The 18,949-nt window shown below is 38.5% G+C and overlaps 1 protein-coding gene across 4 annotated transcripts in view; it reads right to left on the reverse strand.

Moving 5' to 3' along the window:
• Positions 1–18,949, reverse strand: part of ANKRD29 (ankyrin repeat domain 29) — a 58,351-nt gene that overhangs the window by 24,603 nt on the left and 14,799 nt on the right. For 2 of the 4 annotated variants that reach the window (XM_072604395.1, XM_072604397.1), the window contains exons 2-4: positions 12,397–12,507; positions 4,570–4,668; positions 525–623 (exon numbers count right to left, since the gene is read on the reverse strand). In XM_072604395.1, the coding sequence (XP_072460496.1) occupies positions 525–623; positions 4,570–4,668; positions 12,397–12,507 (309 nt within the window). Of the gene's footprint in view, positions 1–524; positions 624–4,569; positions 4,669–12,385; positions 12,508–18,949 lie in introns of those variants that run through there. The other 2 variants (XM_072604398.1, XM_072604396.1) reach the window with 2 other exon arrangements.

Consider the following 18,949-nt stretch of genomic DNA (forward strand, 5'->3'; position numbering starts at 1 on the left):
TTGATTTTCTGTGGTTGGGACTGAATTATTGGCTCCAGAACTAGAAAGACCTTAGAGATTATCTGGTCCAATCTTTTCACTATTTTTTGGAAGGAGTTTAAGCCCAGAGAGGCTAAAGGGTCTTGTCCAAGGTTGTAGCTAGTAACTGGCTGAGACAGGAAGGACTTGAACTCAGATTTTTCTGAGTTTTTTAGATATAATTTCCAGGAATCTGTGTGTTGTATTTCTCTCCCAAAGAAGCAACTTTGAAACACCTACCTTAAAAAAATGTTTGAGGGGAAAAACCACATTCATATTTTAGATCAAGAGGAAACATAAGGCATGGGTTGGGAAATATATATGTATTTGAGGCAATCAGGGTAAAGTGACTTGTCCAGGATCACACAACTAGTAAATGACTGAGGCTAGATTTTACTTCAGCTCCTCCTGACTCCAATACCAGTGTTCTGTTCACTAGGCCACCTAGCTGCTCCAGTTCTGAAATATTCTTATGGATACAAAAACAGAAAAACAATTTCTCTTACCTTAGTTCTAAATTCAGTGGAAGCTCCAAATTCAAAGAGAAACCTCACCACATCATTGTGGCCTTGTTGTGCAGCAAAGAAGAGAGCCGTTGTACCTGACTGGGAGGAAGAGAGAGACACTGGTTTAAAAGTAGGCATTTTTTCCTTCAGTATGTGTAGTTAAAAAAGAAAAGAACTTGGAATGATAAATTTCTAAGTCTAGGTAGAGATCCTGTTTGAAGGTAAACATGTCCTTTGGATTACTAGGTAGGCTAAGTCGGAAGGCCATTCTCTTCTTCTTTCAGGGTTTGAGAATTTAAATTTTATTCCACTAATGACATGATTAATTTAGGGAAGAATTCAGGCAGTCATTGTTAGAAATGAGGAAAAGGTTACATTTGTAAGAATCAGGATCCATTCTATTTTACACAGTAAAATGCCAGAGAAACCTGTTTTTGAATTCCATACTGCTCACAGTGTGCTGCCAGTATATTGTCATCTCATATCCTACCTCCCTTCTTTACCAGACTTTATTTTATGTATCTGCATGCAAACTGGAAGCAAAATCTTTGCATATTGATTAAAAAATGCCACCCCACTCATAAACATGCATTTGACAAATGTTTTTGATTCTACAAATATGCTTAGATCCTGCTACTTGAGTTTTGGGAAAGCAAACAACATGTCTTCAGAGACCAAGAGGAAAAAAATTCTTTCATGCCCTTCTGTATCCCTTGAGGATGGAAGGAAATGACCCAGGTGGGCAGTGTCTCAGAAAAATATGCATTAGACACTAACTACGAATGCAGAAGAACTCTGGCTTTTAAGGTGTGTGGGGGAGAATATAATGAAGAGATGGTGGGCACAGGAACAGAACTGCCCTAGCCAAAGTGTTTACTATGTAATATCTATGCCACATCACCAGATCATAACATGTGGTCCCAGGGATGGCTCTGTGCTAATCACATCTAGAATCGGAAGGGACTTCAAAGGTCATTCTAGACCAATCCCCATACTCCATTTTATAGATGAAGAAACTGACATGAGGAGAGGAGGTTAAATTACTTGTCTAAACTCACAACAGGTAGTAGATTCTCTGATTCCAGGACCAGGGATCCTTCTGCTGTACCACATTGCTTTTTCCTCCTTTCTACCTATTTAAAAGGAAGGAAACTTCCTTCTTTTCACCCGTAGAAAGTCATTGGGTCCACTTCATCATTGTTTCCTGAGAGCCTGCAATCTCCTCAACAACAGAGAGAATTGGATTCCATAAACTTAAGACATGAACTGGTTTTTGGAATGGCAAAATTCTTACCGTCTTGATGGATGTGCAATGGAGGAAGATGGACATACTTTTATTTTGGATATGCTTGAGAGTCACTTGTGCCTAGCACAGTGTCTTCCCCATGGCTAGCGCTTAATCAACATTTGCTATTGAACTGGAAAGGATTAAGTTCTATACAAATTTTCTTGATATGTTAATAACCATAGTCACAATTACTTCGTGTCAGTTTGAGCAAATGTCCCAATCTTTAAATGACTGGTCATTATACTAAAGTAATGATGTATAGAAAAAAAAGGCAACTCCCACTTTAGATAATATGGGATCAGACACAACTAACCATACTCGCTTGTCTTATTGAAATAAAGGGCTTCATGCCATCACTTTTATTTAGTTCTTCTCTCTGTACTCTGCCATCTGCCAAGATTTCTGCAAGTTCTCAATAAACAACAACTCCCTTAGGGCCATTAGCTTTTAGTTTGGTATCCACATCAGGCTATATGTCTAGACAGCCCACTAAATAAAGGGATGGCAACAACTTGTGCAGTAAAACAAATATATGACCTAGTATTGCAAAATATTAAGGTTGGTACAAGACAGAAATCTGACTATAAGATGCCAAATCACTTCAGTAACAATACCCACCAAACACTAAAATAGGTCAGGGAAAGGACCTTTCTTTGGCTCTGACAATTCAATAGGCTCAGATTGTATCATGCATTAACTTGGATTCCTGGAGAATTCAGTATCTGCATCATACCACTTTGCACCACAGAGTTTCCCCCTGAATAGGTACATTTTGGACAGCTCCATAAGGGTCAATGGGGGCACATGCTCAAAGCACAAAGAGTCTTTACCACTCTAAGGATTTTAATTGAATAATGAGAACTAAACAAACAGCCAAGCAGCAAACCACAGGGAAACATGCTGGCTGGAAATCAAAAGCAGGTTGCTCTTTCCTCACCCACCCTCTTATGCTCTTTTGAATTATTGTTAAATGATTCCAATGCTCGTTGGAAATGCCTCTCAGGACACACTTTGTGAGTAAGTAGGTCTGGCTCATGTTCTTTTTTATTGTTCGAAGTTTGTTTCTTAAAAGCTCAAATGAACAAGGACTATAAATCCAGGAGAAAAAAGTATATTAGGGTAAAATTTCAGTCATTCTGAATGTGAGTACCATTTAGGGAAATAATTTTGGAAAATGAAAACTGCCCTCCTCCCCACCTTGAACAACAAGTTAGCATTGTTGTCATGTTGTCATGTCTCCTTGGTTATGGTAGAATTGGTGGTGGTAATAGAGTAATTTGAACTTTCTATAATAATATAATGATTATATATTTTATATATAATATATAGCAATACAAAAATAATAATTTACCTTCATCTTTCTATATTGTCTCAAGTTGTGAAAACTAAGATAATATCAGTCTTATTTCTCAGAGGACCATTTACACCAATAGAATGTGACAGATATCTATATTTCTAATTCTTTGATGGTCATATTGATAAGGACCATGTTATTCAGAAAAGGTGAAGGGATAGCCTGGGGAAGACCTGAAGACTTTTCAAACATTGGATTATGCTTTCAAGACCCTTGCAGCAATCTGTTCCTTGTGTCAACATGACGTTATAACTTGATCCAATATGGAGGTAAGGGGCACAAATCTGAAATGAGGGATAAATATTAGGATAAAGAGTATTTTCCTCTCCTCTACTAATATGAAAGATGTAAGTCTGGGTCATGGAAAACCAGTCTGAAGTTTGTCCCAGAGGTCTTATTTTTCAAAATCCTTAAAAGAATGATTCTTTTCTGGGAGTATCATGAGCCTTGTAAGGGCCAACTTCAGGTGACCTGGTTCAGTTCTGAACCCTCTGAAGTCTTGGGAACTTGAATCCCTAAAGGTGATTGTGAAACATTTGGCTTCTCTGATCTTTCCACATTCTTGAAAAAACTGGATCATCTGCCCAGGATTCCTTCATTTAAGATCAACTCCTGGAGTTGCTATTGAAAAAAAGGCATTTTTTCAATGCCTAGAGAAGGCATTCAAGGCCATTTTTCTGTTCAGTATTCATTTGACTAGCTTTCATTAGGTTATTTATTGTTATTGTTGTTTAGTCATGTCCAACTTTCTGTGACCCCCACTTGGAATTTTCTTGGCAAAGATACTGGAATGGTTTGCCATTTCCTTCTCCAGCTCATTTTACAGATGAGGAAACTGAGGCAAACAGGGTTAAGTGACTTATCCAACGTCACACAGCTAGTAGGTGTCTGAAGCCAGATCTGAACTCATGAAAATGAGTCTTCCTGACTCCAGGTTTTATAGTCTATCACTACCTAGCTGCCCTTAGGCTATATTATATAATTTGTATGGAACACCCGTAAGAGGTTCATTTGGGCTAATAGGTCAAGAGGTTTGTGATGACCTGATTATGAAGCCCCATAAGACTAAACTAAAAAATAAAAAAAATTTCCCTTAAAATCCTACATTTCTTATCATATCACCCTTCAAGGAAAGTATGGCTATATAAGGAATGGGGCTAATACCTTAATTCCCTCAAGTGCTGAGATACAGGAAGGCCAAGACACCAGCTAAGAAGTAGTTTGATAAATGGATGTGTTATGATTGACTCCTTAGATCTTATTTTCAGCACACCCAATTCCTTAACTCTGAGCTTTAGGGAAAGCTATTTTTATGGGACTGTCCTATTAGCTTGATACCTCCAGTTCTAAACCACCTGCTCAGTCCCACCCCTATTTTCTTCTCTTTTATTGGTTTTACCCACCTCTCTCTGAAGGTTGATATCTGCTCCTTGGAGAACCAGTTCCCTCACACAGTCTATGTGGCCAGCGTAGGAGGCAACCATGAGCAGAGTGGTGCCATGCTGGAAGGAGGGGAAACAAATTAGCATATTAGACCATCTGTCACATCAATGGCTGAAATCTCATGGGGGGAAGAAAGGACTGCAAAAATGTCAGTACCCCTGCCAAGCAACGACAGACATTCATCTTTAGTCAAGTTTTTCATGTGCAATGGAAGGGGAAGGGAAAGGAACGCAAACATGAACTGAAATGCTTACTCTCATATTAAAATTGGAATTTTCAACTTAAAAACTCGCTCTTACATGGCCAGAAATCTGATCTAAGCAGATGTAGTTATTACAGGAGGCAGCTGTGAAGTGATGACCTCATTTGATGATTAATATTATGAATTTTGCTCCAAAACACTATTATTAACCTGAAGAAGTTATCAAATAAGACTCATTAGGTTTCCAGGGCCAGAAGTCTTTATTAACAATTTTTATTTATTTTATTTATAAGTATCTATTTTTATTACTACTTAATCAATACTAATCTTTATTAATAATTCAGATTGGATGAGAGGCAGGATGTAGAGAGGAATGAATATTGTCCTAGGAGGACTTAGTTTTAAATCCTGGCTCTGTTGTCAACTAGCCAGGTGACCCTGAGGAAGTCACTGACCACTCTGCACCTCAGTTTCCTCATTGCAAAGTGAAGGGGCTGGACTAAATGCTCTCAAAGGGATATTTTTACTTTATCAGTTCCACGACTTGAGAATATGAAATTGCAATTACAAAATTCTTCTAGAAGAAAAAAAAGAAGACAGCTTGAATCAGATAAAAAATTTGGGGGCTAGCCATTTAACTGGATTTGTTATTGTAAACAAAACCAGCCAAGCTTTTATAAACTTTGACTTAAAACATGCACAATTCAAATTAACACCAGCTGATATATAGAATTCCAATCAAAAAGGCTTTTTATAGTCTCATTATTCTTTTGATGTTTTCTTTGGCATTGGAATTACGTTTCCTAACCCTCTATGCTCAGCTATTTGCGAAATCTATCAGATTTCTAGAGTAGAAGTACAGGGTTCTTTCCACTCTGGCGGTGCTAGGGGGTGTGCACCAGGCCAGAACAGGTTTTTAAAAATCCTTGTATTATTTAAATCCAGGACTAGTTGGGGGTATGTGGGGCAGTTGTGGAGGTGTTTGTTATTTACTTTCTACAATCCTTATTCCTTTATTTCCCTGCTTTTGACTCCAGGGTACCAAGAACAACTTTGCCGCTCGTGGCAGCCAGAATGTGTTTACCAAGGTTTTCCAGTCAGGGCTACAGAAGTGTTATCTTGTCCTAAAAGTTATCCTATTTCCTTAAGTGTCCGTGGGAGAGCTGGGGCTGAGGCTTAGCCTGTCTATTCACTACTCAGCTCCATTCTCTTCTGGGGTTGAGGTGAGGAGAAGAGGGAAAAAGTGAGTCAAGGAGTGATATTTTTGGCACAATTAGTTTCTTCTTAAAGTTGAAAGGGCCACCTAAAGATCACCAAAGCTTTAAATTTGTATCTATATACTATGTGTATGTATATGTATGTATGCATAGATACATATCTATATCTATCTATATCTATCTATCTATATAGTGACTTTTTGGTTGTGGTGGGAATGCAGAGGGGAGAAATTTAACTCAGATTTCAGGTAAATAGAAAGCAAAATAATTTAGGATTTGCTCTTTTTTTTAAGAGAAAAATAAAATGTTCAAATAATTTTTTTCCAAATTAGAACAGAGAATACAATTTACATTATTCAGTAGAGAATGAAACATTTACATATATAAGATATATCTATCTAATATATGTGTGTATATACTATGTCCATTAAAAGGTATTTCTTGGGAAGGGTAATATACCCACTGGTATCAATGTACATATCAGCATAGCTTATCAGATTAATCAACTGTTACCTAACATAGATTCCTAAGGAAAGGGGACACAAAAATAGACAAGTTGTAATGTATGTGTATAAATATTAATAGGTATACATGCACGCATATATGTGTATGTGTATATATAGATATATAGTATACACATATATTCCTTAATTCTATATTGTGCTCAGTTAAGAGATTGGGGAGTAGGTATAAAGAGCAGTAAATAAAAGAAGAGGCAGGACAAGGTACCTAAGAAGTAACTGTCAGTTTATGAGTTGTGGCTGAAAGTGCTGATAATAGTCAGAATCTATCAAATTGCCATATTTTTGTTCTCTGATAGAAATGGCCTCATATAGCAATACCTAGAAGTTACATTTGTGACCAGCATTTATTGCATGGTTCTGTATCTCTGTTCCCTCCCTTCCTTCCTCCATAGTTTTTTAAAAATCTAGCTCAATCCTAGTATGTGTAACACACAATTTAATGTGCACACACAAATTCAGCGGAAACATATTCCTTTGGAAATAAGCACAAAGGCTCATGAGTTGAGCAGGACCAAGAATTCTTCTTTTTCTTTTTCTTTTGCAAGATAATCAGGGTAAAGTCACTTGCCCAGAATCACACAGCTAGAAAATGTCAAGTATTTGAGTCCAAATTTGAACTCAGGTCATCTTGACTCTAGGGCTGGTTCTCTATCCACTGTAATAGCCAGCTGCCCTGACCTGAGGATATTTCAAGGTATTGTACTATATCTCTCCTTTCTTAACAAAACTGTGTATAGAAAAAAGCTGTCCCCACTCATACTCCCCTGCTGCTTCTCTCATTCATTTCTCAAACTTATGCAGTCTGGCTTCTGAGCTCAAGTGGGCCTGCTTTTTCCAAAGTTCCCAACAATCTTCTATTTGCCAAATTGAATGGACTTTTCTCAGTTCAGATCTCTTTAGAGCTCTCTGAAATATTTGACACTGTTGATCATTCTCTTTTCCTAGATATTATCTTCTCTCTCTCTCTCTCTGACTCTCTGTCTCTGTCTCTGTCTGTCTCTCTGTCTCTCTCTCTGTCTCTGTCTCTCTCTCTCTCTCTCTGCTCCCCCAACCCCCTACCCTTTAAAGTAGCCCTCTCTTGGGCTCTTTTTTTTTAAGTTCTCTATATTCTTTCTTAGTAATCTCTTTTGATCACATACATTTAATGATCATCTTTACTGCAGATGATTTCCAGATTTATTTATCTAGCCCTACTCTTCTGAGTTCTAGCTCCCAATCACTAATTTCCTATTGGACATTTCTGCATATTCTATAAGCATCACAAAGATCGACATATCAGTAAGTCAGTCGAAGCATTTGTTAAGCTCTTACTATGTGCCAGGCACTGTGCTAAGAGGTGGGGATACAAAGAGAGGCAAAAGATAGTCCCTGACCTTAAGAAGCTCACAATCTAATGTCCAAAAGTGAATTTCTTATCTTTTCCTCCCAATTCACCCTTTTCCCAAACTTTCCAATTTTTGTCTAGATCACCATCCTTCTAGTCACCATGGTTCACAACCTAGATGTCATCCTCCACTACTCACTCTAACATCACATATTCAATCAATCATCTTGTCACTTCTATCTCTATAACATTTCTTGCTTCTCTACCCTTCTCTGTATTTATAAAGATACCACACTATCTTTAGGTGGACCTTTTGCTTGGCTTATTCCAAAAGCTTCCTAATTAATCTCTCTGCTTTAGGTCTCTCCCCATTCCCATACATCCTACTGACAGCTGATTTTCCTAAAGTACAGATCTGGCCATGTTATCTATCTACTTAATAAGCTCCAGTGACTTCCTATTAACTCTAGGAGCAACTATAAACTTTGTTTGGCATTTAAAACTCTTCACAATCTGGCCCCAACCTATTGTACATTACTCTCTTTCATGTACACTAGCGTCCAGCCAAACTGGCCTTCTTATTGTCCATCATATATGGCCCTCCATCTACCTTGCTGTTCTTGTTGAGTTGTTTCAGTCCTTTCTGACTCTTCATGACCCCATTTTGAGGTTTTCTTGGCAAAGATATGGATTGATTTGCCATTTCTTTTTCCAGTTCATTTTATAGATGAGAAACTGAGGCAAACAGAGTTAAGAACATGCGTAGAGTCACTCAGCTAATAAGTGTCTAAGGCCAGATTTGAACTCAGGTCTTCCTGACTCTAGACCTACTGCTCTATCCACTGCCCCACCTACTTGTCTTCTATCTATCATCTAGATGCCCTTACCTTTGCCTTTGAATAGGTTGTCCCCATGTGTAGAAGGTACTCCCTTTTCACCTTCTCCTCTTAGTATCTCTCATTTCCTTCAAGGTTCAGGTGAAGTGCCATCTTCTATGGGAACTCTTTCTTGATCCTCCCAGCTGATAATGGCCTTCCCTCAAAATTACCTAATTTGTACATACCTATATATGTACGCATGGTCTGCTCTGGCTAGATTGTAAACTCCTTGAAAACAGAGGCTTTTTGATAACTTTAGACACTTTTTATCCTTTAGTGCCTAATACATAGTGCATACAGCAGGAGCTTAATAAATGCTTGTTAATTTACCTAGTCTATTCTGTACATGAACAAGAATCCTCTACAGAATCCTACAAGAAGTCACCTAGCTTTTGCTTGAAGACCTCCTGGAAGGAAGAACCTATCCTGAGGCAGTACATATCACTTTTAGATATTTCTAATTATTGGATTTTCCCCTTACATCAGGCCAAAGTTTCTTCCCACTGATCTTCCCTCTGGGGACAAATATAACAAGTCTGGTCTCTTCCACAAGACAATCTTTCAAATACTTGAATGGAGTTATTATACTCCTAATCCCCAAACCTCCAAGACTATTTCAGGTTAAACATCCTCAGTTTAGGCAACACATCTTCAATGTGGCATGAATTTGGGGCCCTTCTCAATCTTGGTTACCTTACATGGGACACATTCCAGCTTACTGATGTCGTTCCTGAAATACGACACCTAGAACTGAACACAATACTCCAGGTGTTGTCTGACCAGGGAACATGGAGTAGGACCTTTGTCCTATACCCACTGCCTTAATGCCATCTAGGCTTGCTTTAGATTTCTTATTGGACTTATCACAATTAGATAATACACAAATATATCCAGACCCTTTTCAAATGAACTAACATCTAGCCATATTTCCCTTATGTTAAACATGTGAAGTTGATGCTTTTGGCTAATGTGTTAACCATTGTAAACCTTTGATTGCTCTTATTAAACCTTTAGAGACTAGACTCTGAACATATAAGTACAGTAGCCTATTGGGGGAAGTGTTATGTTTCCAGATAAATGTCATCTCATACATTATGATGATGAAATTAAGTAAGAGACCAGATCCAATGAGACTATTTCCCTACTCTTGAGCAAAACTCATTGGAGGAAACTAGACATACAGAATTTCATAAATCTAAGAAAGAAAAAAATGCTATATATTTGTGATAAGTGAGTTACTATGTGCCTAACAATTTACATAAACCAATAATTAATGATTTTACATATATATAATGTATGGGTATATATATCTATCTAAATTTATATATATATCTTAGCAACTCAAATTGATAAGATGTTGTATATAGAGGAACCTTGCTTATACACTGTATGACATTGTCTATCAGAAAAGATTTCGTATGGCTATATGGTTATCAAATGGGCCCATGAAGACTTTGCATTCCAACCAAGTGATCCTGGAAACTTGGAGCTGTTACTAGGGGTCAAATAAATTCCAGTCCAAGAAACTCAAAGAGGAACATAACCTTATCATCCCTCAAAAAAATCATCTAGTAGGACTGTCTGTTTTTGGGTAAAGAGAGAGGCAGATGTTTTAGGGTTAGACTTAATAGCAATAGAACATTAGAGTAGGAGAGGATGCTCTCCTCAAAGAGCATCTAGTGTAACTCTCTTATTTAATGGATGACAATATTGAAGTCCACAGCAGTCAAATGACTTGTTCAAGATAATGCTGCTATTATCCAAGAAATCTTCCAAACTTCAGGTGTGAGACAGAGAGCATAACTCAGGCAAAATAAGTGGCAAAGAGTAAAGGTCTTAATCAGGCTGTTAATTCTGAAGGTGAAATTTACATCCTTCAGCAATGGCAGACAGAGAAAGAAGGAAGTAGTGTTTTAATAACTTTACAAGTTCATTAAATATTTTAATCTTGGGTGACATCTACCACCTAAGAAGAAGCAAGAGATTTTATTATGGAATCGGTGTGGGCACCACAGGTTGTTTGAAGTATACTGCACTTTCCGGGTCCTTTATTTAATTTGCTTTAATATTTTGTTGAGTCATTTTCTGTTGTGTCTGACTCTTGGTGACACCATTTGGGGTTTTCTTGGTAAAGATATTGGAGTGGTTTGCCATTTCCTTCTCCAGCTCATTTTACAGATGAATAAACTAAGGCAAACAGGGTTAAATAACTTCCCGGAATCACATAGCTCATAAACATCTGAGGCCAGATTTGAACTCAGAAGAAGATTCTTTCTGACTCCAGATCTACTGTGTCATTCTGATGCTATTTGTCTTAATATAGAAAGTGAATATGTGTTGCCTCTCTCTCCTTCTACCCTCTCCCCGTTGTTTTATAGAATTATGGAATTTTAAACTAGGGGGGACCCTTAGAGATTAGCTAGTCCAGCCCTCTGAGAGATAACTTGAAAGTATTATGTCCATTAAAAGGTATGTTTGGAAGGATAATATATCAGTCCACTGGCATCAATTTACATATCAGCATAGTTTATCAGATTAACCAACTGTCACCTAACATAGGGATCATCCTTAGGAAAGAGGACACAAAAATAAGTCCTGATCATGGGTTGAGGGCTGGGAGGGCACGTCTGGGTGGGTAGATATGGAAGGCACACTAAGACTCCAGAGAAGCATGAGGAAACAAGGTACTACTTATCCAAGGGTGTCAAAGAAGGTGTTGGAAAGAAGGATGGGTAGAAATGTAAAGGACAATAGACAAAGTGTGAAGTAAAGGTCAGTTTCACTTTACAAGTTTGTATAAGCCTAGATCTGTTGATCAATAACTATAAGTAAAATAGAGACAGCACAACAAGGAAGGGAGAAAAGCATCCAGCATGACTAAAATGGCGGGGGAAATGTAAACTGCTTTTAAGCCATCAATGGATTCACCTGTCTGCTAAGTGCACCTGAATCATGCAGTGACATTTTTCTTTTAGATAAATAATAGTATTACTTTAAAAACCTTTAATTATATCCTAAATTAATAACATCATAGAAATGTTTTCTGTTCATCTGTTCATCTGTCACTGGAGATGCATGAAAATCCTGTTGAGTACAGATGGAGAGCAGCACTCGGCTGGGGGTAACAAGCTATGTAAGTGGTATTTGTCCATTGGGGGTAGTATCTATTTTTATTTCCTCTCTGAGATAGCCAATTAGTGCATTTATGTTTGTGAAAGAAAAAGTAAAAGGCCAGGGGAATGGGTGGAGACTTTAATGGTTCAGCTTTCTAACCTTCACATACAGCATGCAATCAATATATTTCCATGTCAATCTTTCTGTCCTGAATTCTTTTGTGATTGCAAACTTTTTTGCGTTCCATTAGAATTGTTTTTGCTTATTCTCTCCTCCTCCTCTTTCCCTTTTGTGATCCCACTTCTCTGTTTTGTTCTTATTGCTCCCTTCCTCCTTTTTTCTTGAATTTAAAATGTCTTAATTTTTTTTCTATACTTGATCCTTGAACTGTGTGGAAGTAAAATAAAGCAAAAACAGCAACAAAAAAGAAATGTAAGTAAGCATTGGGAACTGAAAGGGATCCATGAAATGCCTCCTGCCATCATGGGGAAAGTTAGGTGCTTTGCCATGCATATACCGAGTTCATACACTGTCTCTGCAGTCCACATCCACCCGACCACTGTTTAACAAGAGTTTCAGAAGAGCCAGGTTTCCTTTCCTTGCTGCCCAGAATGCAGCATTTGCAAGTGGCGTTTCCTTCTGTTGGAACAAAATAACAGCATTTTACAACAGGTTTCATGAGATCTTCCTCAGCAATGCTACTACCGCTACACAAAGAACAAATAATATCGTCCACTGGTGTCAGCTCAGACGAAAGCATTTCTTTTTTATTGTCTATATGTATTTTTTTATCTATTGTATTTTCAATTCACAGAACAAAACAAGTATTCCCACAACGCAGTATAATAAAAAAAGGTGACTCCACATGAAACTGCAAATTTATCATGTATAACTTGCTATTTCTTCCAAATATACAGCAAAATTATCATGTAAATGTTTTTCTTTTTTTTTCTTCCCCATCCCCCCCAGGCATGGCTACCATCAGACACAAATGGATATTTATATATGTAAGGTTATTTTATACATACTTCTATTCATCAGTTCTTTCTCTGGATGCAGATAGTATCTTTCTTCATATGTCCTTTATTTTTAATTTGTGTATAGGCAGGATGACTTAATTGCTCAAAGTCATTCTTACAACAATATTGCCATTACCGCTGGTTCTGCTTACTTCACTCTTCATTATTTTTTCTAATTAATTAATTAATTCTTAGTGTTCAACATTCACCTCACAAGATTTTGAGTTTCAAATTTTCTCCCCAACTCCACCCTCCCTCACCCCAAGACAGTGTGCATTCTGATTACCCCTTCCCTCAATAAGAAAGCATTTCTAAACACCTGCCACATCACGAGGAGATTGCTATCCCAACAACTGATAACTATAATACATATTACTTAGACAATGAAATATGGGCTGTGATAATGAGTCATTCTTAGATAGCTGAACTCAAAATCTTGTGAAGCGAATGTTGAAAACTACATTATATCAGACATTTTGTTATTGAGTTCCATTCTCTCTGGTTCTTGTCTAGTCCGTTTCATTGTTCTAGCTATTTTTTAACTAGTACTAGATGGTTTTGATGAATGCTGCTTTATAATATAGTTTGTGGTCTAAAAATGTGTGCATCTGGAACAGAGAGATACACTAGGGACAGATGGATATGGAAAGACAGCAATCCAAAGAAGGAGAGTAGCAGTCAGCCTGAGAATAGTAGTCAGTCACCTTCTGAGGGACCAATTCACAAGTTCAAGTGCAAAATGAGGGGAGTGATTGGAAAATTCCACACTTGCAGATTTGAAAATGAGGACAATTTTATTGTAGTGAAACAGAATCATCAAAAATGAATGTCTGCTTCCTTCCATGTAAATACACTTGGGGAAAAAGCTTGTGGAGATACTCAGTCTTGCTAAAATTTCTTTTCAGAAGTCCCACAGCAGCCCTCAGAATCTGTAAGAAGTCCAATTCCTTGTTACACAGGAATTTGTGCTTCTGTGTATGTTTGGACAATGTCTAGTAATAAGTAGATTACAAAAAATGCTTTGAATAGTTTCATTGCTGATTTAAGAAGAAAAAAAAAGCCTCTCACATTTGAGATTAACAGTTTGTCTTCCCTGAAGTTGTCAGAATTATTTTCAGGAGCCAAACTGATAATTAAATTATGAAATTATGAAATGGGGGGAGGCATGCCCAGTTCTTTGGGTAATTGCCAAGACTGAGATGGCAGCAGGAAACAGGGCTGAAATCACGCTTGAATAACCATAGAACATGTGGGGGCAAACAGGAGAGAAAGTACAGAGACAAGCAGCAAAGGGCGTAGAGAGGCAGATGGTGTGGGGACAGGGGATGGATGGTGAAGGTAGGCAGGCAGCATGAGGAAGAGGATGGGAAGGGGGAGGAGCAGAGAGTATCACTCATGTAACCATGGATTATAATTGGGAGCACTCAGCAACAGGGATCCATATGGAGATGGCAGAATGAATGGTTCAGGGGGCAGGAGTCTGAGATCTCATTTTTATAAGGTTTTTTGAGGGAAGTAAACTAACTCTTATCTATGCCACTTTGGGGTTAGTTCATTAATATACTCAAATTATTTTGTCAATAGAACTTTAAAGATAACATGTCCACATCATCTCAAAATTATCAACACCATTTGGTGATCTGTTAGTCTTTATTGTGGATATCTGGTGGGGCAGCTAGGTGGTGCAGTGGATAGAGCACCAGTGCAGGAGTCAGGAGAACCTGAGTTGAAATTTCACCTCAGACACTTGACACTAACTAGCTGTGTGACCTTGGGCAAGACACTTAATCAATTGCCTCATCCTGGGTCATCTCCAGTCATCCTGATGCATATTTGGCCACTGGATTCAGATGGCTCTGGAGAAGTGAGGCTGGTGACCTGCACAGCCCTCCCTCACTCAAAACAAAGTCAAATGCAAGTCATGTCCTTATTTCTCTGATGGCATGGTCTTCTTTGGCAATGAAGGATGAACACACACACATTGTGGAGGTCTGGAATTTATCTGGGATTTATGTCACAGGACCAAAAATCCCTGACAGATGACTTCCCTTGATTCAGTATACATTACCAGGATGTGGTTTTTGGTTAATATATAATACAATTTATAAATTATGCTCCTTTGATCTTTGGGATGATTTGTACATGACTTCTGAGGTCCCCCTTGCAATCTTATTTCCTGCTATTGATCCTTTATACTGGCTAATGATAAACTTAATACACTGACTAGGAGTGGCAGAGGGGAGTGGTCAGGGGGGCCAGAACAAGATACAATTTTAACACGAGTCTTCAAGCAAAACGGAACTCGTGGCATCACCCATACTGCCAATTTGTCATGGCTGATGTAGTTTGCTGCTTTTGTACCAGCTAGGTTTAATTTGCTTTAGTTATTACTAATGGGGAGAGTTGGCAATGGCAAGGCAGGTTTTAACTGTTGTAAATCCTTAAACAATGACCTTTTAATAAAGAGATTCTGTCTAGCCAAGATACAGTCATTTGGGTGGGTGAAGGAGGAGGACTGTGAGGTTCCCCTTCATCAGGGTTAATCATCCTGAGGCTGTTGGCAAAGCGTGAAAACATGATCATTCTAGATCACATACTTAGAATGCTTTATCATCTCATTTAAACCCACAATACTTTTGAAAACCTCTTTGCAAGGAGCAAACCAGGCTTTTGAAATGGGAGAACATTCCCTCCTCCATGACGCCCTAGGAGCATTTACTCATGGCTTGGCTTGGTTTGGCTTGTTGGCCATAGAGAATGCTACAAAAGTTGAGGAACTGATTTTTATGAAATGCCTGACATCTTTCTGCAATAAATCACCTCCCTTTCCCCTTCTTTAAGGAGGAGGGAGCAAGGCATGCCCTTACAACTTCCAGAAGGTCATTCAGCTTTCTGAAGGTGCTTATTTCTACCTCCTTCTTGCCTTCAAGCTTATCACAGAACAATATGGAAGATGATTTTCTACACATGAGATGTAAGCTGTTAACCCCAAATGCATTCTTTCCCACTCTTCCATTGCCACACCCTCCTCTGTCCCTCCCTACTGCCCCATGATGGGAGGGTCTTGGACCAAAGATCTTCATCCTAGTCACTACACTACGGAGAAACACCAATATCCATTTTGAATGATAAGGGACAGGGAAGTAAATTGAATCACTCATCTCTCGGTGGCCAGCGCAAATAATAGTACCAGATCTTTGCTAAATTTTTGCTTTTCATAGTACAATGCACACACAATTCTAGAGGACTCCTGGGTTGGGCCTTGGCAAGTCAAAAGACTGCTGCTTTTTCTGAATTTTCACAATGGGCCTAACTCTCCTGCACAGAGAGTTGAAACAAACTATGACAACTATAGGCATGCCTTGGCTAACATCAGTAACCGGTTTTGCAAAAGCACATTGTTAGGGAGAAGTTGCAGGTATGTGAGTTCCACAGTAGCAAGGTTATAAATGTACAATTAGGCAAATGATATTTATTATAGCAAGATTTTATGACTAATATTAGGGTAGGGTTTGGAGAGTCAGCTCAGTGGAGAGAATATAGCATTTCAAATCCAATAATCCAGTCCTATCAACATTTGATAAATGTTGCACCTACTATATGTCAGGCACTATGCTAAACGAGGTGGTTACAATGAATAACAAGAAAGATAGTCCCTGGTGTCAAGGAATTTACAATCTAAAAGGAAAGAGAATACATAAGAGGAGGCAGGAAATGGGTGGAGGACACCAGGGGGGTATCTGGGATTTATCTTGTTCCTTGGAGTAGAAATCAGGTAGAGCAGCAGATGCAAAGTGGAGAAGAGGTAATGTTGGTAAAAAGCACTCCCTTCCCTTGGAGTCAGGAACTTTTGGTTTCCAATCCTGGTCCTTCCAGTCAAAATTCTTCTGACAATTACTTTTCCTAGTCATGTCCCACTCTTTATGACCCCCATGTGGGGTTTTCTTAGCAAATATACTAGAGTGGTTTGGTTATTTCCTTTTCTAGCTCATTTTACAGATGAGGAAACTAAGGGAAACAGGATAAAGTGACTTGCCCAGGGTCACACAGCTAGTGAATGTCTGAAGCTGGATTTGAACTCATGAAGATGAGTCTTCCTGACTCCAGGCCAGGCACTCTATCTGCTGATTAGGAGATAACAATTACTAGCTGTGTACAAACTTCTTACTCTTATCTACTAAGTCCTAGAAGGGTTGTGAACTTCAAAGGAAATTCCCACACAGATGAAATCACAGATCTGGTGTGGAATTTTGTTTGTGTTATTTTTTAAAATAGCATTTTGTTTTTATATCACTTTCATTTCCAAATATATAACTCCTTTCTCCTATTTCCAAACATTGCTGTATTCTTACAATAAAGAATAACAAAGAGTGGGGGACAGTTCATAAAAAACTATCAAGCACATCAGGCAAGTCACATGATATGTAGAATTTCCCAGCATGGCAGTGAAGGGAAGGAGGTACATTCTTCTATCTCTTTGAGGCCATGCTTGGTCATTCTAATTCCACAATATTTGGTTTCATTTTTGTTGTTCTTTACATTAAGCTGTCATGCGTGTTCATCCTTCATTGTGGAAGAAGACCATGCCATCAGAGAAATAATGGCATGACTTGCACTTGACTTTGTTTTGAGTGAGGGAGGGCTGTGCAGGTCACCAGCCTCACTTCTCCTCCAGAGTCATCTGAATCCAGTGACCAGATATTCATCAGGATGACTGGAGATGACTCAGGATGAGGCAATTGAGGTTAAGTGACTTGCCCAAGGTCACACAGCTAGTGAGTGTCAAGTGTGAGGCAGCTGGGTGGTACCTGGAGTAGATAGAACATCAGGCCTCAGACCTGGAGTCAAGAAGACCTGAGTTCAAATTTGACCCCAGACACTAATTAGCTGTGTGATCTTGGGCAAGTCACTTAACTTCTGTTTGGCTAGGTGGCATAATGAATAGACTGCAAGATCCTGAGTTCAGATCCAGCCTCTGATATTTACTAGCTGTGTGATGCTGGCCAAGTAATTTAATCTCAGTTGGCTTTAATCCACTGGAAAAGGAAATGGTAAGCTAGTGCAGGATCTTTGCCAAGAAAACCTTTGGACAATCTTGGTGTGCTGTGGTCCATGTGCACACAACTGAATACCAGTAACGGGTATAGACTTTGTTTCAGTTCTTTTGCTACTACCAATAATACTACTATAGATATTTTAATCGATATGGAACTCTTCTTTTGATCATTGAATTCATTGGGTTCATGTCTACTAGTATGATCTCTGAGTCAAAAAATATGGCTATTAGCCATTTTCTTAGCACAATTTCAAATTGCATTCCTGAATGGTTCGTAGTTGCACTAATGGTATATTTAGTGTGCCTGCCTTTCCAGAGCCACCCCAACATTTACTCTTCTCGTCTTTTATTGTTGTTGTTAATTTGCTAAGTGTGAAGTAAAATGTCTAAGTTCTATTCCATAGAGAGCATATGGTTCTTAATAATTTGTCCTTCTTTTGAGAACTTTTTGTTCACATTCTTTGACTGATTATGATATATTACTGTTGTTTTAAAGTTGTTTTTCAGTCATGTCTGATTCTTCTTGACCCCATTGGGGATTTCTTGGCAAAGATACTGAAATGGTTTGCCATTTCCTTCCCCAGTTTATTTTCCAGATGAGGAAACGGAGGCAAACAAGGTTATGTGACTTGCCCAGGGTCACACAGCTAAGTGTCTGAAGTCAGATTTGAACTCATGAAGATGAGTCTTCCTGATTCCAAGCTCAGTCCTTGATACAGTATGGCGCCACCTAGCTGCTCTAATGTGTTACTGAAGTTTCTGCAAAATGCTATTGGTATGGGCAACTTTTTGGGTGGTAGATGTATGCCTGTTCTTACAAACAAATTATTTATCCTTCTCCCTCTTGTTGCCATAATTTTTGGTCATCACATTCTTTGTTAACAACTCACTCAAAGGCTGGGTAGAAGAAGGAAGGGGAGAAGAAATATAAATGTCAATTTTATGATTTTTACGGAATTATCAGTTCTAGAGAAAAGAGGATTTGGAGTCTCACCTGTGCAACTGA

The sequence above is a fragment of the Notamacropus eugenii genome, chromosome 4 (genome assembly GCF_028372415.1).
Source record: "Notamacropus eugenii isolate mMacEug1 chromosome 4, mMacEug1.pri_v2, whole genome shotgun sequence".
NCBI classification, from domain to species: Eukaryota; Metazoa; Chordata; class Mammalia; order Diprotodontia; family Macropodidae; genus Notamacropus; species Notamacropus eugenii.